This window comes from Zychaea mexicana (assembly GCF_025766255.1).
Source record: "Zychaea mexicana strain RSA 1403 chromosome Unknown BDB00scaffold_27, whole genome shotgun sequence".
Taxonomy (NCBI): domain Eukaryota; kingdom Fungi; phylum Mucoromycota; class Mucoromycetes; order Mucorales; family Lichtheimiaceae; genus Zychaea; species Zychaea mexicana.
Window position 1 is genome coordinate 51,051 of NW_026516690.1, and position 21,304 is coordinate 72,354.

General features: G+C 43.9%; 4 protein-coding genes across 4 annotated transcripts; 2 read left to right on the forward strand and 2 right to left on the reverse strand.

Annotated features, from left to right (window-relative positions):
* Positions 1-13: 13 nt before the first annotated feature.
* BDB00DRAFT_761852 (glucose inhibited division protein A-domain-containing protein) lies at positions 14-3,134 on the reverse strand (the record flags this gene model as incomplete). Its single annotated transcript, XM_053119292.1, has 13 exons — positions 14-157; positions 227-287; positions 362-458; positions 531-640; positions 726-1,236; positions 1,346-1,539; positions 1,640-1,749; positions 1,829-1,941; positions 2,031-2,207; positions 2,334-2,523; positions 2,668-2,723; positions 2,790-2,885; positions 2,963-3,134. 13 exons carry the CDS (start codon positions 3,132-3,134, stop codon positions 14-16), a joined length of 2,031 nt encoding a protein of 676 aa, XP_052980712.1.
* Positions 3,135-3,282: 148 nt separating this feature from the next.
* On the forward strand, positions 3,283-5,530 carry BDB00DRAFT_761845 (uncharacterized protein; the record flags this gene model as incomplete). Its single annotated transcript, XM_053119291.1, has 5 exons — positions 3,283-3,636; positions 3,703-3,893; positions 4,206-4,290; positions 4,766-5,233; positions 5,303-5,530. The coding sequence occupies 5 exons, from the start codon at positions 3,283-3,285 to the stop codon at positions 5,528-5,530; spliced, it is 1,326 nt and encodes a 441-aa protein (XP_052980713.1).
* Positions 5,531-6,274: 744 nt separating this feature from the next.
* On the forward strand, positions 6,275-6,971 carry BDB00DRAFT_740635 (thaumatin; the record flags this gene model as incomplete). The annotated part of the gene is made up of 2 exons (XM_053118452.1): positions 6,275-6,838; positions 6,903-6,971. Coding segments are annotated over 2 exons (633 nt in total), but the record flags the coding sequence as incomplete, so codon positions are not given.
* Positions 6,972-8,480: 1,509 nt separating this feature from the next.
* Positions 8,481-14,085, reverse strand: BDB00DRAFT_818072 (uncharacterized protein). Its single transcript, XM_053123119.1, has 12 exons — positions 13,686-14,085; positions 13,487-13,555; positions 13,322-13,398; positions 13,135-13,206; positions 12,719-13,036; positions 12,181-12,614; positions 10,786-12,115; positions 9,901-10,690; positions 9,750-9,810; positions 9,529-9,686; positions 8,931-9,432; positions 8,481-8,852 (listed from the first exon to the last, which is right to left on the reverse strand). The coding sequence occupies exons 1-12, from the start codon at positions 13,852-13,854 to the stop codon at positions 8,570-8,572; spliced, it is 4,263 nt and encodes a 1,420-aa protein (XP_052980715.1). The 5' UTR covers positions 13,855-14,085; the 3' UTR covers positions 8,481-8,569.
* Between the last annotated feature and the right edge of the window lie 7,219 nt (positions 14,086-21,304).

The following is a 21,304-nucleotide window of genomic DNA, read 5'->3' on the forward strand; positions in this document are numbered from 1 at the left end:
GTGATATGACAGTTTATACAGCTTCGCTTATAATTTTTACTTTCTTTTCTTGTGTAGCAGTAGGTGGGATATCCGATGTGCGTCCAAAATGGCGTGTATGACGCATAAGTAATACCATGGCAGCTGGTGTGATGCCTTCTATCCGGCCAGCAGCTCCCTATCATACGATTTACTCAGAAAGCCAGCCTTTGGTTTTATACGTTAAACGAATAGAAAGAATACTTACCAAAGTTTCAGGCCGTGCTGTTGCGAGTTTTTGGCGTACTTCATGTGAGAGTGAGGTCATCCTAGAACAATAATGTAGTTAGTTACTGATAGGGCAATAAATCGTTGCTCCGCAAAAGTACTGTAGTAAACGTACGCATGATAATCAAGGTTAACATCCAGTTTCAAATTTTCATCACGCTTCAAGGCAGCCACTTCTGCTGCTTGATGTTTCAAGTATGGCTTGTACCGACCTAACATATACATCATACACAGACTCCTTGAGTATACACTTTCATTTCTTATCAAACTAGCTATTTACTTACCCTCAATCAATAGACGTTCTCGCAACGATCCGTCAACATACTGCAAAGCTGGAATAACGCTGAACAGCTTATCTAAAGACACATCAGGTCGCGTTATGATATCCATGCCACTAACAGAAAGGAAATTGTATTAGGATTTTTTTCATCAAACTTTAAATTCATACACGCAGTTTAGCTCGATGCTGATTTTTTCACCTCTTCAAAATGCCACTTTCGCTCAACTTCTGCGATGGAGTTAATATGCCCTGTTTGCTCCAAGCCGTAACTGACATACGCATCTCTTCCAACGCTAAGAACGCATTATTAAAAGCATTCGCACTCTGCTCATGTTGCTGCCATCGGCTGTCGTGAACAACGCCGGCTTTATAACCCTTTTGCGTCAAACGTAAATCAGCATTATCTGATCGCAGCAACAGTCGATACTCGGAACGCGATGTGAACACACGATAGGGTTCTTCGACGCCCTTGGTAACCAGATCATCGATCAACACGCCAATGTAAGCGTCGGATCGATCCAGAATGAACGGCTCTCGACCCAGCGCACTCAAACCAGCATTGATGCCTGCAATGATACCCTGCGCAGCAGCTTCTTCGTAGCCTGTTGTGCCATTGATTTGACCTGCTAAGAAAAGACCGCTAATCCGTTTTGTTTCGAGTGTCGATCGTAACTCGCGAGGGTCAATGTGGTCATATTCAACACCATAGGCTAGATTAACATATCAAAGTTCAGTTCTCCGTGACTTATTAATGACCCACACCTCTCTCATTGAAAAATATCGTAAGAAAATAGCACCTTGGAGTGGTTTATTACTAACCTGGCATAGTCATCTCAACATCCTCTAAACCTTTGATCATGCGCAAAAACTTGAGTTGAATATCTTCAGGCATTGTGTTTGAGATTCCATTGGGGTAGACGACATGTGTGTCGAGACCCTCAGGTTCTAACCATATCGTATGTCCTTCCTTATCTCTAAAACGTCTGATTTTGCTTTCCAATGATGGACAGTATCTAATAATTTTTGTTTCCATTTGCATGCGTATTTTTTTAGTGTTTTGTTCTCCTTATATTCCTCCTCTTATTGTTGTCTATGTCATAAATGAACATTTACCGTGGGCCATTTACAGTTTCTCGGATATGAATGCTTTGATCAAAGTTTTGCTCAACATACTGATGTACTTGAGGATTCGTGCGTGTTTGATGACATAAAATTTGTTGGTCCTAATCAAATTTAGCTTTTTTTTAGCTTTTGATGAAACGATACATACATTATAAAGTGGGGGAGGAGGAGTTCACTTACTGCGTAGGGTACGGTCTTATGAAGAAATGAAAATGGCGAGGGTGGATCATCTCCTCGTTGAATCTCCAACCCTTTATACTTGATCGTTCGACCATCCAACCGAGGAGGTGTACCTAGTCATTATCATCGTCGATGTATAATCACGATCAACATCAGAACAATACAGACAAAATAGCCTATTCCACTCCAATTTGTTTCTTACCTGTCTTTAATCGTCCTAATCTGAATCCAGCCTCTCGTAACGATCTTGATAATCCGTTAGACGGATCTTCACCGATTCGACCCGCAGGCCAAACCTTTAAACCTAGATGGATTTCTCCACCAAGAAATGTGCCAGTTGTGATGACAACGTTTGGCGCCCGTATTGTTTGTCCGTTTTCTACAAATGATGGTTAAATTCATATTATTTGTTTATCCCACGTAGCGTTGTTGTTGCTGTCATTAATTAATGGACTGGAAATATCCAATCTATTTATGTATGTGTATCCAATCTTTTATTTCTTACCCAAACGGATACCCTGGACTGAAGACATGGCTCCCTTTCCCTTGATCGCATGATGCTCGTTTTCAGACTCTCCTTTGCTCAAGATAAGATCGGCAACGCTTCCTGCTTGAATTGTCAGATTTGGATAGTTCTTCAAGTACTCTTGTAGATGACGTTTGTAGAGTTTTCGGTCAATTTGTGCTCTTGGTCCCTATTGTGGTAGGCAAAACAGGACGGCAGTAAGGTTAGTGCATCATGTTTGATTGTTGCTGTTGTTCCGATTTTGCAGTTGTCATGGATATCACACACACACACACACACAAACAGCATAATTAGTGTGAAAGTCTGTACATACATATACAGCAGGACCCTTGGATCGATTGAGCACCTTGAACTGGATACCGGAAAGATCTATTGATAAATGCTTAGTTATCAGCTTGTTGAATAACAGGCACAAAGCAATACATTAAAACTAACCAGATATGCGACCGCATACACCGTCCAACGCATCAATTTCTCGAACTAATACACCTTTGCCAACACCACCGAACGAGGGGTTACAGGACATTTCACCTGTAGTTCCAAATGCAAGTTAGTAAGCTTTTATTATTGTGCTCGTCAATTCAGATTTATAGGGAAACCGGGCATACCGATTGTGTCTGTATTTTGTGTGATCAAGAGTGTCCGTGCACCCACTCTTGCTGCAGCTGTACATGCCTCTGTACCAGCATGTCCGCCTCCAATGATAATAACGTCATAATCGAGAGGTGTACGTTGTGTATGAATCGATCGTCGAGCGAGAAATCGGAACGATCGGTGCATGTTTCAACAATACAAGTTTCCACAGGAGTCACACAAAAATCACTCTTTATATTCCTGCTTGCTTTTTTCAAGGCCGCAACCAACCTCTTTTTTGTTACTCTCAGTCGGAGAAATTATTATACAATAACAGAAGAAGAAGCAACATTAAATGAAGCAGCAAATTCGAGAATACGATTGCGGGGATGAGGATGCAGTACGACAATTATACTGGGAAACAGCACAGCAACATCGGAATCGACACATTTTAGACGCCTTGCTACGACGACGAGGTGCACGCCGGACTTGGCAAGCAGGACTCGTGGGTCTGCTGAGCTTACACTTGGCAAACGACAGTGGGCGCGCCTTACTCATGTTGGAACTGGCGCTTTGGAGCGCAGGTGTCGGTGTGGGGTGGTATATGTGGATACGCAACGAGTGGCAGCGCCAAGTCGCAAAACATAGTGCGTGGATGGCCGAGCGGTTACAGGAAATAAAGCAGAGTCATGCAAAGAATAATGCGTGGGTGATGATGAAAACAGCAGCAGTAGAAGAACAGGAACAAGATCAAGGCCAAGACAATAAGAATAAGGAGGAACACAAAAAGAAAAATGAGTTGGTGGGAGCTGTGGCACTGGAATACCAGCAGGAGGAGCACGAAGGCAGGATACGAAATTTGACAGGTGTCGAGTCGAAAATTGAACTAGCATTGGTTCGAACAGTGATCGAATTCGCCCGGCGTCAAGACATCAAGGTGATTGCTAAAAGCGGTGATGATACAAAGTGGTCCGAATGTTGTTTTTCTTCGGTCCATTCTTGAATGTCTTTTGGACGCATTTGTTATATATCCCTTCTGATGTTTCTTTCGATTCTATCAACACCATCCCTAATCTATCACCTATCCATTAACTTTCTCTTTCTCTTTCCCTTTTCCCGGGTCTTTTTTTTTATAATTGTGATCAATTGGCTTATTACTACTACTACTAATACCACTACTACCATCTCTTTCCATTCTCTCCTCCGTCTCTCTCTCTCTCTTCTCTCTCTCTCTTCTCTCTCTCGCTCTCGTACAAGCATGTCTACATCTCCCCAAAGTGCTTTGCACAACCTTCAAATCCCTCCTCACGAACCTATCCATCACCTCTTCTCACCAACCACCTTGGCCAATGATCTCTCCTACGTCGATAATACATACTACGAGTCCGCTGATGCAGCGCCTCGATCATCAACAAGCCATACCGATAGATCGTACTCGAAAATGACGGAAAAGTCTCAGCAATCGATCACTCGGATGCATACAATGACGTTCAACCGAGCTATCAACGTGCTGTCGTCTATTTCAAGGCTGGATTTGTGAGATTTCCTAATATTTCTCTTTTTCAATACATGGATAGCTAGAGAGACTGTTTGGATGACTGCGTTAGATGGGAAGGGGACAGAGAAATGAGTTAGTGTGATGGATATCTATCAGCGGCAATGTAGTTGTGTGCGTGGGGGATGTTGTTTGAACAGGAGTCCCTCGCCTCTCCTTCTTGCACGCACAAAAAAAAAGAGCTTACTAAAACTTGTGTTTGCCATGTATTCCACACACACACACCCGTCCCCCTTTTCTATTTATTAGACGCGCCGTAGGCCTATATGTCATCCCACCGCAGCTCACATCGTTAACTCGTCTTACACTACTCGATCTTTCACACAATCGACTGGAAACACTTCCTTCGTCCATTCGCCAACTGAAGCACCTACGTCAACTCAATCTCGCCCACAATCGACTTGCCGAGATCCCTAATGTCATTCCGAGTTTGAAAAAACTTACTTATCTCGACTTGTCGTACAACATGTTTAGCGACGTCCCACTCAGCTTGTCGATGTTGAAGCATCTGTCATATCTAGACTTGTCGTATTCACGTATCGATGCTGTGCCAGCTGAGCTGTTACGACTGTCTATTGCTACCATCAAGACCGAAGGATGTCCTCAACTACAAGAAAAGGTGGAGGAATTCACTCATTCCTTGGCTCACAATCCACCGAGTTTGGCGGAAATTTGTGCTCGGCAGCTCGCACCAGCAGCAGCAGCAGCACTACCGCGTGGGAAACATAAAAAACAAAAGAAAAAGGCAACAGTAGTAGTAACGCCACCGTTAGCAACAACAAAAAACCAAGCTACAGCGTTGCATAATCACCAGAAGCAGCAACAGGAGCCGCAACGGGATTTGCCTGACCATTTGCAAAATTATCTCGGCCAATCGAAAGCATGCTTTTACTGTGGTGAATCCTACTTTGACAACCCGGTAATACGGTATCGTATTGTGCAACAGCACGATGGCAGCTGCATACCTGTACGATACAATCTATGCTCGGCCCATTGGAGTGACGATCAGGATAGGCTTCTGGCACTCTTTTCGCGAAATTCGTCATAACGTTTTGGAAACCATTTATATTTTACCGCAGCATTTTTTTTGGCATTTTTTTGTATTAGTTTTACATTGCATATAATTACTTTATGACATCCCATCTATCCGATTAATAATAATAGCATTTCTCTGTTTCTTTTCTTTTTGGCATGGTGTAATTTTCCCCCGATTGATATCCCTTGCTTTTTGGCTCATCTACCCATCCAATATATGCTGCTATCAATCTGATGTTCCTTTATATGGCGGGGAAAGACGAGGAGATTGACGGACCCTTGCCCAATTCGTTTAATAACCATTATCGCTCATTAGATTGGCGGAAGAACTTTTCTATTTAACCCTGTCGACAACCACGAAAGGGGTGGGGGGTACATACTACATATCATTACTGCTGGCCCTAGTCGACAGCAATGATAAGCAAATAAAAAGCCCTATTATTTTTTCATCACCCATGCCATTCCCCTCACTTTTTCCATATGATTACCCCACTTACTTATTGCTATATGCTCTGAGCCAAGGGTTATAATGCTAACAAACTTCGAGCTGTGCTCTTGTAACCCATGCTACCATATATAAGTAATGACGATGCTAGTAAACGAAGGGTTTGTTGCTTTTCACCTTTTCCATCCATCTCTAAAAAAAACAAACAGAAAGATGCGTACTACCGTACTTGCATTTGCTGCTGCATTCTTTATTGGTTCTGCACACGGTTTTGGCTTTGCTGCCGATAGTAGCAGTGGTAGTAGCCAAAAATCCATCACTATCAAGAACAAATGCAAGGATTCCATTGGTGTAGGCGTTCTTACCAACGGCAAGTCGCAATCTGGCCCCGAACAAAGTTTCGACCTGTCTCCCGGATCAAGCCAAACCATTTCCAAGAGTGACAAGTGGGGCGGTCGCATTTGGGGTCGCCACGGCTGTGAAGGCGAAAGCTCGGGCAAATGTGGTACTCCCGGTACAGGCAATCCAGCTTCCTTGGCCGAATTCTTTTTTAAGGGCTCGGGTGACCATGATTACTATGATATCAGTCTGGTAGACGGATACAATTTGCCAATGACAATTACACCCGGTGGTGGTGGTGGCAGCGGTGACAGTAGCGGCAAGTACAAGTGTGGCTCGCCTTCGTGCGATGTGCCCAAATGTCCCGAAGAATACGCTATCGTCGATAAGAATGGAAAGGTCACTGGTTGTCAGAGCTCTTGCTCAAAACACGATACCGATGAGACATGCTGCAAGGGCGACCACGATGACCCAGAAGTGTGCCGACCTGATAAGCAGTCCAAAAGTGTCAAGGAAGCTTGTCCAGATGCTTACTCTGTAAGTGGTTTTCTAAATCCTCCCTTAGAGTAGCATACTTACTAACGTTGCACTTTTGTTATAGTTTGCTTATGATGACCAGACGAGCACTTTTAACTGCCAAGAGCAAAGCTATGAAGTTAGCTTCTGTTAATAATCTTTATTTCGCAGCTTTCCCGTCCATTAATTCTAAAAAGTAGTATGGAAGCTGTTATTTTACACAGAATATACTTCTAATAAACATTTTTACTTATGATCACTTCTTACGCATCATATAAATAGTGCTAAGTGTGAAAGCAAACAGCCGCATATCTAAAGCTATGATAAAGTAGTCTCATTGCTTATTATCTATTCCGCATGATGGTTTATTTTGTAAAGGAAATACACGCGTCGCATTGTCCGTGACTTCACCGCGCCGTCCCCGCGATCCCTTTTTCACATGTTTCTCTGCTGCAGGTGGGTCTTCTGAAATTTGGGTATTAGAGGAAAGGTGTAGGGTAATGGAGGTACCCTTCCAGCAATTTTCTATTCACAGAGAAGATTAGCAAGCCCCTGCACAAGGATGACACTAATCGCTTGAGTCGGATGGAGCTATACTATACTAATATTCATTCGTTTGCTAGCAAAAAGCTGCGTGCAAAGTCAACCTCACTTTTTTGTAATTACAGTACATACAATGTCTGCTTTAAAAAATCACGGGGTCCAATGAACGAAGTAAAGTGTGCTGCCAGTCCTCTAATAGTTTGACCTTGAGTTGGAGTGTTGGTCTTACGACGCAGTCTTCGTATCACATATTATATCTTTCATTGACATTCACTCGCTTCTCATCAATTGACGTCGTTTTCCTATAAACAAAAACAAAAATGATATAAACAATAAGTAGAATGTCATAAGATCGACCGTTGCTTTTCTTATTGTGACATGTACTGTACTCATTTAAATTTCATGTCGCTCTGTTTCATATTTAATACTTGGGGCAACTAACATGATGCTCCGAATGCACGGGCCATGCTATTGTTCAAAATAAGAAACAACTTGTCTTTTTGTCAAGATTACGAACACGACTCCTAATTGCTGTTGCATGACATTTTTCATATGATCTTTAAGAACCGTGAGGGAGGGGAGAACCTGTTTAAATGTTTAAACCGTTTCCAACAACCGTTGCGCTTAAACATGAGCATTGTTTGGGGTTATTCAAACAGTGCCTGACAACAACGGAACCTTGTCTGGATTAAAGTCAGAACTTAAGCGAACACTTCAGTGTCCAGCAGTAGCAACCTGAGGATTCTTCTTGCCTAGAAACATGTTGGTTTGGTCGTCGTTTAATTTGGGTTAAAGACGATTAACGGATACTTCATTGAATGCTTCATTAGGTTGAATAGCAACCAACAGTGCAAACACATGTCCACGCACTTCCAAGCCCCACAATCCTCATCCACAAACTTTGTCTTTCAAATAACCATTAAGACGATCAATCATGTACTGTTGTCGTCACGCCAATGGTGTGAAAAAGTATAAACAAACATGATTCCTAGCTGTTATAAAGTCTGTGTTTCACCAGGACAAGTAAGTAAGAGAGAGAAGACGGTCTTCTTGCTCTACGCCTAACAGAGTCAAGCATGAGATTATAAAAATGTATATTATTATATATATCAACTTATCTCTGTCAGTTTGCATATACATAATTGCATATTTTGGTACGAGTGAAAGAAGGAAAACAAAAAAAAAAACTTTTATTAGTCGTCTTTTTCTCTAACCAAAGAAGGATTTGAGCTGTACATTCACATGTTCACAGGGTTCATTACTGCTGCGACACAGTAACCGCGTATCCAAAAGCCAGTTAATGTATTCGTTCTCCAAGAGTTGGGCATCGACTTGGTTTAACATTTGGAATATGACCAGCATATCGTGTCGTAGCATGCCTACACGCTCGCGACTAAATAATAACTCTATCGCCATTCGGCGATGCTTTGCATTATACCACTGGTGGTTTGTGGTTCCATTTAGCGGTCGCGTTGCCAAAAATAGTTGAAAGCTAAAACACATGTAATCAATAGTACATGAGTGAGCAAGTGTTGCAATACCATAAACATTTTTCCTACGTTGATTTTACCTTTCTGAATCAATATATGAGGGCTGCAATTCAGTCTTCAATAGTCCATCTTCAAGATCACGGAGATAAACAGCTCGACCTGGAGGAGGCGGTAATAATGCTGGGAATGGGTCTTCATGCTTTGTGGATGATGATGAACGGAATAACCAAGACCACATTATCCATAATACAAGTAGACCCATTAGACTTGCACGTATAGTGAATGGTATGGATGATACGGTTTCTGATACAGTGTCGATCCAGCCCATATAATCAAAGGAGGACGAAGAAGATGATGCGGCGGAGATTGAGGATGAAGTGGTTGATACAGTTGTGTCTGTTGTAGATTTGCGGGGCGATGCTTTCGAGGATACTCGGGATTGCCTTGATAGAGTTGCGTTTCGTAACAACGATTGATCGACAGACTTGCTTCCGTTCAACTCGGCTACTTTCTCTTCCAAGATTGGAACAAATGATACGATACTTTCACCCATTCCCTTGAGTGCCGCTTTGCTGATCATGCCTATGTTTACAATGTTGTATACATTGTTGTAGTCAGTAATGACACCAGAAAGCCCAAAATACACTTTCCTAATAATTTCACTGCACTTCTACTCACCTTTGACTAGCACACTCTTGACAAACTTGACACCCATGCTACATGTCAATTTACACTGTGTTTTGCTGACCCAGCTAATACAGTATTTTACAGAGGGTATAAATGCATCTGCATAGGGCAGTTGTGCAGTCTTGGTCGAGATTTGTACGACATAGCGACTAACAAATACAAGAGTTATTAGTAAATATCTTTTGCTATAAAAGAAAAATATCCATCCTTACATGTAGTCTTCTTTTTTCAGTATAACTTGTGTTTCTACGACTTCTGCTTCCTTGACTTTCACTATGCGTATCAGAAAGATTTGGTTGAATGATCGAGGATTTTCGATTAAAGCCTTGCTTTTAAATCTGGAGTGATCTTTTTTTTACTTACCCATGGGGTTACTGACAGGTAGAATATACTTCATTACCCGCTGCGACTTGCCATCAACAGTATCCCAAACACCAACACGCAGATTCGTTCCTCCACCCGCATTGTTTTTGGCTTCCCAAATTGAAATATCTTGAGAATCAAAAAGCAGATCGTACAATCGCTTGGCAGAAATTGGTAACTGGATCTCCGATTCCACTTTGTCAAGATGATCACCACAATCACAGACACATGGTTCTGTGGGTACTTGGATATGGGATGGGATTTCTTCTTCTGTTGTTTTCGCTTGTGCTGACGATGATGAATCATCACCGGATCCCTTTTCTTGTCTTATTTGATCAATTGCAGGCGGAGTAGCAACAATAGTCGATGTTGACTGATGAGCTGCAGCATTGCTCGATAATGATTCACTCGACTCAGCTGTCATTTTTCTGTTGCCGATGCTACTTCGTTTCTGAGCAGCATCCTCGATATTGACCATCTTGCTCGCATCAAAGAATCCGCTACCACCAGCTACCGTGGCGGCCATCATGGCTGCGGCCAGCGCGCCTGATTTCGGAACGGGTTTGTTGGCACCTGAGCTCTTGCGTGCCTTGCGCTTCCTCTTGGATTCAGGTACGGGTGATGCGATTGGAGGCTCGGGTTGGTATATTTCAGCTGTTGTCATGTCGGGCATGGATTGGCTAACAGTGGGTTCGGCTTTCTTTTGCTGGATTACTTGCGTTGTTTGACTCTTATTCAGAGATGCGGACATGCTGTGAAGAACATCGTACAACGTTTGCAGTAGCATCGGCTAAGACAATGCATGAAGTATAAGAGACATTTAGCGTATCGTACAATAAGTTGTTACGGGAATATGCTTATACGCGTTATGCTATGTAAGATTACCTCTGAGCTCTTGGCATTTTCAACAGCGAAACGAAGTCGCTCTGCGACGACTTCAACATCATCCAACAACGTCATGAGGACCAAAGGTTCGTCACCTTCTGCCAGATCAATGGCCAATGCTAGGTTGTTTGCCTTGCCATTCTTTGCCACGCCATCGGCGACACTATTGTCGCGGATCAAGCGTACTGTTTTAATACCCTTGAGCGGTATAGCCACAGTGTTGACGCATGACATCAATACGCAGCTGTAATACCAGAATGTCTCTTGTGTAATAAATGCACGGCCGGTGTATGAATAACCAAATGCAGACTGTGGACGCTGAACGCTACCCGACAATTGTGCACTCAGCTCTTGTTCTAACGGATCCACAAAGCCAGTTGGCGTCACTGGTGATGCTACGTCGTCATTACTGCTGTCACCCTGTTCCTCATCCACCGGTTTCTTTTTAAGTGCACCAATAAATGCATCCAAAACAACCTCTTTTGAAGAGACACCGCCAAACAAGACACGAAGCTCGCGGTTGCGTGATTCCAGTTCTGGACTGTAGCCTGTCAAAGCTACCTTGGTGGTGGTGGCGTCGTCGGCAGGTCGCAAGGGCCAGATGATGGGGTGGCCATCGCTATCTACGCCAGAGTTCAAGAGACTTGACGCAGCTGTGGGCGACATGGGTGTCGTTGGCATTTCATCATCCGCAGCTCCAGACGATCCAGAGAACATATTAGGAACAAGACCCCATGGAATACCCCATGTACCAGCACCACCATTAGACTGCTGCTGCTGCTGTTGTTGTTGTTGCTGGTGTTGCTGTGCTTGTTGCTGCGACACGGATGATGTCATGGCAGCTGCAAACGATTGCGATGGAGTAGCCGGAGAAGTCGGAGGAGATGATGAGGCATTTGAAGGTGGTTGCTGTGCCTTGACAGCCTCATGGACGAGCAGAGGGGTTAATGTGGTGGACGTGGTGAGGGAAACTTGATCTTGATTATCGGCGGAAGTTGAGAGCATGACAGCAGAGGGTGTAGCAGTAGTAGTACGAGATGATGGTGCAGTGGCAGGAAGTGACAAGGCTGAATCTGTTGCGTTTCGTAGCACAGGCATGGAGTTGCGTGATCGACGTGGTGAGTCTGACTCGCTGCTCGAGTGGCCCTCGTGATCGCTCGTGGTAGCAACAGCAGTAGTGGTGATGGTGGTGGTTGAAGAAGCATTGGCAGGAGGATTTGTGTGTAGATGCAGCTGCTCATTTTCCAACATGAATCTTTTCGCTTTTGCAAACGAAGCAATCCAATCGCGCATTTCTTGCTCTGTTTCAGCCTGCAAAATGAACGGGCCCCTACACAGTACACATATCTCTTGTAAATAATCACAAACAAATAGAACCAACAAACAAAGACTTACTGCTGCACACAAACAACTTCAAAGCAAAATCGTCGGTCTTGATCGGCCATGGGCTTGATGTCGCACAAGAGAACTGAAACACGTTCACCCACCGTAATGGCGCCCTTCATTTTCGGGTTGGTGTTGACTTGGCAAGTGCCAAAGTAACCGTCGTACAAGAAGAACCATTTCCGTGCCCACGACATTCGAGATACGCGGGTAAATAAGTAGCCCCACTTGTGAGCACTTGTTGCCGTCGCCTCGTCATTTGGCACGATGTTCGAAAAGTCTAGAGAGTGTCGGCTTGCCATGGCTGTGCCGATGCTCGATGGTAATGTTACAGAGCCGTAGCGATCCAAATCGCGGAGTGGCTGGGTTTGCTGAACATGTTCAGACTGGAGTTGCTTCCGAGCCACTTGCAGTCTGTGCAACTGATAGTCGCATGTTTTGCGGTCCTACACAACGACAGCAACCGTCCACGTCAATCAATCATCATCCACCACTTCATCAGCCCATCTTATTCCTTATCTCGACAAGTACATTCTGTTAGTAAACTTACATCAATCAACCACTGTTTCCATGCATTCAATCCTGCATCTAGTTTCGACCAGACTTGCTTCTCTGCATCCACATCCTGAAAATGAGCCATCATGGCAGAGGAAAAGCTTTCGACCAGACAATGTTCCAGCATGGATCGAAACTGAAGCATTCGCACAACGTGTTGGCCAGACATGCGAGTGTATGCCTTGCGTGCTTCGTGTAATCTAAATGCCTCTTCCCGAACAGCTGACGGTTCTTTTGTCTTGCTCTGGGATGTGTACTTGTACAGCTGCGCCTCGTACCGTTCTAATGCTTTCTCATGCTGTTTTCGGAATTCCTAAAGACGGTTTTCCCAAATAGTTCAATTCATCCGGCTCATCCAGTTCCCCAAAGGCAAAAGGTCTTCTCTGTCGTTTAACCCGCGCAGTTACTTACTCTGAACTCTTTCAAGTTAGTCTTTACAAATTGTGTCAATGGCTGGATAAAGTTGTCTTCGAGATCAGACACCTATTAGACATTTGTTTAATCCGGAGATAAAAAGTACAGCATCGTGTGTGTGAGAAACAGGACGTAGAAGATACAAACCATCACCATCCTCACCACCACCACCACCTAAGCTTACCAATTTGGTTTTGAACGCCAAGCTTGTCTGCAGTGCATCTGAGAAGCTGCGAATGACAGCACCTGTAAAGTTGGGATCTACATACAGCAACAGCCCAGTGGCAACAAGCAACATGCATTTAGAGAAAAAAAATTGCTTCACTGATGCTTCTTACCCCTTACTTACCGATCAAAACGCTATCAATGCCTACAGGTATTGCCTTCTTACACACATTGTTCGTCTCCATATTGAATTCTACCGAAAAGAGTTGATACTGTGTAAGCCACTCCTTTCCTCATATGATTGCTTTCTTTCGTAATAAACCAATAGAGCTTTTGTTGTCTCTCAGTTGTGTGGTATGTAAAATAAAGAAAGAGCTCATTACTGGCAAGTTTGTCTGTATACTGTTTCAGGTGCCTGGATAGTTGGTCGAGCCATTTCTCCAATAGATCTAACTGTTCGTCGAAGTGAAGGACATTAGCTCGGTATACGGGCGAATCGGTAACCGCATCGTGAAGTGTAAGCAACGTGGGTTGACAGTGGCTCGTTTCCATGGCAATGACGGGAATAAGGAGGGCGGGAAGCTGAGCCGAGTCGAAAGTTGTGGCGGTTGAGCGAGAGCGAAGCTTGCAATGACTGGTGAGGACGAGTTGGTGTTAAGACTTTTCTCTTTTGGCTGTTGGCTCTCACGACGAGTGCAAGGGCCAGCAGCACACGATTTAAAGTATCAAAAGTGGAGGGAAAAAGAAACTAAGAGCGAAAAGAAGAGAAAAGCCCGGTTACTACTGACTGTATGGAAAAAACGGGCTAAAACGTTTAAGCTTATGTGTTAAACTTACACTTCAACTCTCGGGAGCGGCGTGCATTTTCTCCGACGGACATGCCAACCTTTTGAATTCGGAAAGCGTGCAGTAAGCATGAACTCGTTCTTTGATTTTTCCTTCTATTAATATCCTTCTTACTTCTTTGCTACTCCGGCTCCATCATCGATTAATCATAATCTCCTTTGGAAGACACATACCAAAAGGCTGTGATATGTATCAGCAATGTACTTGTTGCCTAATATATACATTGGGCACGAGCAGCTATAAATGTGCTGCTTCTAAGTACATTTTCTCTTGTAATGATGAAGTAACTACTAGGTGCAATATAGCGATCTACTATATACAAGGTATACTAGTATGCTTTAATAAGCATGGCTATTTTCAATTTTTCTACCGCCGAGACGAATCGCTTCCGTACAGTTTTATATTCAAATATCGTACGAAAACGCAGTTGGCATACTGCACAGCCCCCTGACATGCTTACATGATTTAGGAGAAAAGACCCGCTGATACGGCTGACACACTTTCTTCTTTCTTGTGTGCACATTATGTAGTTCAACTTTCAATGATATACCTTGCGACTGCATCAGCTTACATAAGTTAAAAAAAAGTTGATGTTCAGTAGTGTTCTGTATCGGCTTGGTCGTATAACATAGCTACTACCTAAGCCTTCATAGATTTGTAAGTTGCTCTTCTTGTTCACCACTACCTGAGGAGATATTATTAAGAATTGTCGTTGGGATGTTCATCTGTAATCTAACAGTTTCTGTCAATTATATTATCCAAGCGTACTTCCCGCACACACACACTGTCGATTCTCCTCAGGAAAAAGCATTTTAACGCATATTGTCCCAAACTTGGTCGATTATTCGCTTACTTTTTCTGCTATGTGCTCTCGCAAAAAATAAAAAAAGTGCTCATGGTAACGTTATCACTATCATATATTTTCACTCTACGTAATATATACAAAGTAACGTAATCTAGGTTATAACTTAAATTTCTCAATATACACCTGTATACAAAGGTAATAATATCAGATCAAATCGTCTTCACGCTTGACAAAACCCATTACGGGTTATGTAAAGGTGGTGTGATGACACCTACAAGAGCATTAGTGTCCATATCAGGATATTCAGGCAATCTATTCTCGCCAAAGTTTGATTCAATCAAGCAGCGCGCGAACAATGTCATCCTACATGCGTTAAAGATTTGCAGCTCTGCCTATTAATGACACTGTGTTGTTACTATCCTGACCCAGATTTCCTCTCTGATGCAAAGGCACAGTCACGAGTCCAATGAACATACCAAAATATGCACCGGGGCAAAGCGTTTGATGCGTCACACAAGGTTTAAATGTATATGGATTAGTAGATGGCAGCATCACATTATTGTACGTAAAAATGCGCTTATATAATCTTTTCAAAATGAAAAAGATATCAAATCACACGCCTTCCAAAACCAGATTTGACATGATCACTTCCTTCCGCTGGTGCAATCCAAATCATAGATCATGATGATGGGACTTTTTTCTTGTTGGTGTTGTTATCGCGTGGCTATTGCTGTTGTATGAATAGGATGAAGGCGCTGCCCTTTTTTTAGGCGTTCTATACGGAGTATGAAATCGCCTTCTGAAATCACTTGGGCCGTTTGTCTGCCGTCTGTCACGCTTTTCGTTGCCATGACAACACTATGGTGTATGGTTGTATTTTACTACCAGAGATAAAGTCATCATAGCTTTATAAATTGTTGTACTTGTGATGGATTCTAGTTAAAGTAGAGTGGACTTCAAGATGAAAATAAAATTTATCAACAGCGATTCTGGTACTCATTATTGCAATGGGGATGTAGCGAAAAAAACGAAAGGAACGATGCAAAGAGTGCTGCAGGAGAGAGAACTACAGGTTATTCGACACATGTTTTTCTAGAAGATATATGCTACCGTCGCCCTGATTTGAATTTAAAAAGGTTGATTGTAACAGGAAGAGTTGCAATGGCTTTAAAGAGTTGACTGATTCAACTGTTTTGAACAAAGTGAGGCGTAAAGTTCGCGTCCTGTCAAAAGTTTGACAGTGTTTTTTCTACTTGTATGCGGTATCCGAATTTTTATTAATGCGCAGCAATGAAACACTGCAATAGGTCAAGCTGGATTAGTGACGTGTATTGCATTGACAAAACAATGAACTTGCGTGTCAATTAGTTTGCATAGTTGTGTGCATCCATATTGAAATACACGTTTATCGTATTACCAAGAAAACAAAACAAACCGCTATAAATGGCTCGTCCTCGAAATACTGCCGCACAGAACCGTGCATCTGCTGCTGAGCGCCAGCGCCGTGGAAGAGCTGCTAGAACCCAAGCCGAAGTGGAGGAAAGACGAGCAGCAGATCGCGATCGTCATCTTCGTGCACGAGAAGATGAAAATCGCCGGGATGTCGAACGGGTATGCACCACTTTGTATTCCTGCAAAATAACTTGAGTTTCTTACTATAGTACAATCCAGGAACGTGATCGTGAGGCACGACAGCAAGCAAGAGAGAATACCGAGTATCGTGACGCTGAACGGGTATGTCCCTACCATTCCTATATCCAACCCATTGTTGAATACCATATCAGCCGTACCATCATTGACGTTTAAATGACCCTTACCGTTATATATTCAGGAACGTGATCGTGAGGCACGACAGGAAGCAAGGGAGGATGTCGAGTATCGCACCATAGAGCAGGTATGTATCATATCCAATCCATAACTCGCTGTGCTTCATACATTCATGTCACTACGTCATATATCAGGCTCGCACAAGAACCAGACGTCAGCAGTCAAGGCTCTCTTGGCAATCTGTAAGTGCCACCTACCGTAACCGAATCGCTGATGGCCCCGACAAAATTTGCGAGTGTTGCAGAGGGTTATTTTTTCGAACGTCGATGGCTACCTTAACAAGAGAAGCTATGGTCGCGGCTTGTGTTCCGGAAGACATAATCCGCGATGTGTTTGCGGTGAATCAGGACGCTGCATCCTCGCTCTTTTGTGCAACCTGCAAGTCGCATATCTCAAAGAAAAAGACACGACCAAAGCTATGTCTTGCGAACGGCCTACGTCTACCCAACGTACCTGATTCCTTGTCGCAGTTAACAAGGTTGGAAGAGAGGCTCGTCGCACCGCGCCATGTTTTCCAGACAATTTGGCCGGTCATGGGTATCCACGGGCAATATCGATCAAAAGGTGCTATTGTAAACATCCCTGTATCTGTACAAACAACAGTGACCTCATTACCTCGACCAATACAAGATGCAAATATAAGTCACGTGGAGAACGTACACGTACAGCTGGCTAGACGTCTACAATACAGGCGCAATTACGCTGATGGTAACGTTCGCCCACAACTCGTCTACGAAGCTCTTCGTGAGTTGATGGAGACTACTCTTTACCAAGAGCTCGGCATTCAGGTGGCAGAAGAATGGGTGGAGAACAATTCTATAAACACAAACGCTGCGAATTCAGAAGATGGGAGTGGAGAGGAAGAACAAGAACAAGAGCCGGAGGCACCGCCAGAAGGAGCCACTGAAGCAATTACTGAGACTGAAATCCGAAATGACACCACCACAGGAGAAGGGCGAACACCCTTGCCGTTGCTATTGGACACTGATAGCGAATTTCTAGCCTTCCCGCAAATATTTGTCGGAAGACGCCTCCGACCAAGTAACGGTGCAGGATGCCCACTGACATATGTCGATATAACGAAATCCTTAGCTCGTAGCTATAATCGAACCGCCGCATCCAGATCAGACTATTTGCTGTTCATGGATCGAAAGCGCCAGCTCACACAGCTCTCAAGCAACATACAGATTTGCCTGCGAAAGCGTACCATGTCCGGTCCTAATGGCGATCGGTTGTTTACAGTCTCCGATGCTTTAAATGAAAATCTGGTCAATTCCATGGTTACACGCGATGCTGCATACAAAGTATTCTACGGTATCCGGTCATCAGGGGAGTACTGGCGTCAAGAAAAAATGAAGCTGCTTTCGATGATCCGCCAACATGGGCTCCCCACGTTGTTTGTCACTGTCTCAGCCGCAGAAACACAATGGACAGCATTGCTTCAAATATTGGCATCTGTTGTAGACGGGAGACAGCTTACCACTGAAGAGGTGCAGAACATGGATGCAGAAGAAAGACGGCGCCTTATCCAGGCAGATGCGGTCACTTGCGCTCGGTACTTTGATATGCGTTTGCGAGAGTTGATGAAAACATGAAAGTCGACAGATGGTCCATTCGGCAACCGGACAGTGTTGCATCGATACCATCGGATAGAATTTCAACAGCGCGGCTCACCCCATGCTCACATGCCGCTATGGCTGTCGGATGCCCCACTGTTTGATGCTGATAGCGATGCAGAAGTCATAACATTTATTGACAGCATCATATCCTGCAATACAGCGTACGAGGAGGATGATACGGAAATGCTTTCTATATTGCCCAGACAAAATCATACGCACACAAGAACGTGCAAGAAGCGGGACAGACCCCATATCAAGTGCAGATTTGGTATCCCATTCATGCCAATGGATGAAACGCGTATATTGCGGCCGCCCAGTTCTGACAAACTCTCACCAGAAGATTTAAGGCGATATAAACTAGTAATTTTTTTTTGTGCTCATCTGTTGCTGAAGATTATTCGCGTTCTCTGATCATGCATAATGAAAAACTAAAATTATTCACAATAGAAATATGCCGAGCTACGCACTTACGTCGAATCATTCAACGCCAATACAGCCCCACACATCACGTTTGGTGCATTTCTTGAAGCTAATGACATTTCGCTTGATGAGTACCTCCTTTGCATACGAGTTTCGCTTCAGAAAGAGAAAATTTTCTTGCAAAGAAGACCGCGCGATATGTTTGTTAATGCGTTCAGCGAAAAAATCTTTCGGCTCCATGCAGCAAACATGGATATCCAGTATGTACTAGATGCATATGCGTGCTGTACATACATTGTCGACTATATCAACAAAGAAGACCGAGGATTGAGTGAAACGATCGAACAAGTATATCAGGAGCAACAGCGGAATAACACATCGATAGCGGGAATGCTCCGTGGTCTTACGAACGCTCACTACAATACCAGTGAAATATCAGCCCAAGAGGCTGCATACAACATCCTGCGCCTGCCAATGCCTGTAGCGTCGTCCGCAGTAGTCTTCATTCCCACGTCCCCGCCGGAACAAAGAAGACGTATCCTCAAACCTGCGAACGAATTACGCCGAATCGAAGACCGTACATCTGTCGATTATCACTACACCAACAGACCTTTGATCATGGAGAATGTTACTTTAGCAAGTTTCGCTGCATGGTACAATTACAGCAGAATTGCTAGGAGAGGGGCACAAGAAGAGGAAGATAGCTCCGACGGTGACAGACGCGACGCCATTGATAGCGGCAGAAACAACAACAGCAGCAGCATCAGTAGTAGTAGCAGCAGCAGTAATGATAACAGCAGCATCATTGGTAACAGCAGCATCAGCGGTAACAGCAGCATCAGCGGTAACAGTCTTGAAGAGAGCGACAGCAGCGATGATGATAGCAGTAGCACTACTACGCAGAGGTCCATTGGTACTTTGGATGCTGACCAAGATGGCACCACTGGTAATTGGATCCGCTTACAGAACAGCGATGGATTTATAAAGCGCCGCAAGTCACCCAAAGTAATCCGATTCCGTGGCTACAAGTTGCATCAAGATTCGCAGAACTACTTCCGGGAATTGATAATGCTCTATCATCCATGGCGTGATGAAGATTCGACATTCTATTTGTTGACTAAATGAGCAGCAATTTCGGCAACACCAAGACAGCATTTTGTCAAACCGACGTGAATTCACAACGCTTGATGATGCCGCACTAATGGCAGCATTGGACAATGCAGAAGAACAACACGCCGACAACGAAGAAGAAGAGGACCATCAAAGGTCGTTAGCCAATCCACTGGACGAGTATGAGTTTGACGATGACGAGACAAACAATCATGTGGATGTGATGACCGAAGCTGGTGCGTACGGACGTGCATTATATCAAGAAACATTTATACACCCCGATCGTCTTAACAATGACGAATACGAGGAGCTAATGGCTGGCATGAATGTCCAACAGCGCGATTTTATTTATCATGTCAAACATCGTATCCAAGCGAGCGATGAACCGTTCCATTATTTCCTGACCGGTGGAGCTGGCACTGGAAAAAGTCGTGCTGTGTCGGCGTTATACCAAATGTTGAGACGAAGAGGTGCAGCATCGAGATCGAGAGAAGCCCTCTGTATTACTATGTGCTCCTACTGGCATGGCGGCATACAATATTCATGGCCAAACAGTTCACTCAGCTTTTCACTTACCAGTCAATCAGCGTGGTTATAATTTTGTCGAGCTTTCTGCTGATGTAGCGAACACGATGAGTACACAGCTTGCCGAACTAAAGGTCATCATAATCGACAAGATTTCAATGGTCTCTGAGCGCCAATTTCGTTATGTTGATCAACGGTTGCAGCACATATTCGGCAATCAACGGCCGTTTGGTGGACGCTCAGTGATCGCTGTCGGCGATTTCAACCAGTTACCTCCTGTCAGGGCACAAGCAGTATACAGTACAAATCTTGAAAATCCATATCTCACGATGTTCAATCAGCCATTATGGCACCTGTTTCAAGTCTTTCGGTTGACAATTATCATGCGTCAGCGTGAGGATGGTGCCCTAGCGAACGCTTTGAATAACATGGCGCAGAATACAATGACGGCTGCTGATCGTGAACTTTTGGAATCAAGAACATTCGAATCAGTCCCAGCCGAGGCAGAGGAGTTAAGGCCGTTTTACCTTTACCACAGCAATGCCGAAGTGAACAGCAAAAACGATGAAATTTTACAGCTGATGACAACACCCTCGGCAACATCAGCAGCCATTGATATACCTACTGGCGATGGAAATGCTCGTGCCAATCAGCAAATGTTGGACAGGGTCAGAAATTCAGCTTACAACGAAACAATGGGTCTACCAACGGATATCTTCTTACGCATTGACGCAAGATACATGATGACATGCAATTATGACACCAGCGATGGTTTGGTGAATGGTGCCACTGGGTATTTACGCTGTTTCGACTTTGCTACCCACAGGGACCGACGGGACCGAAGACCACT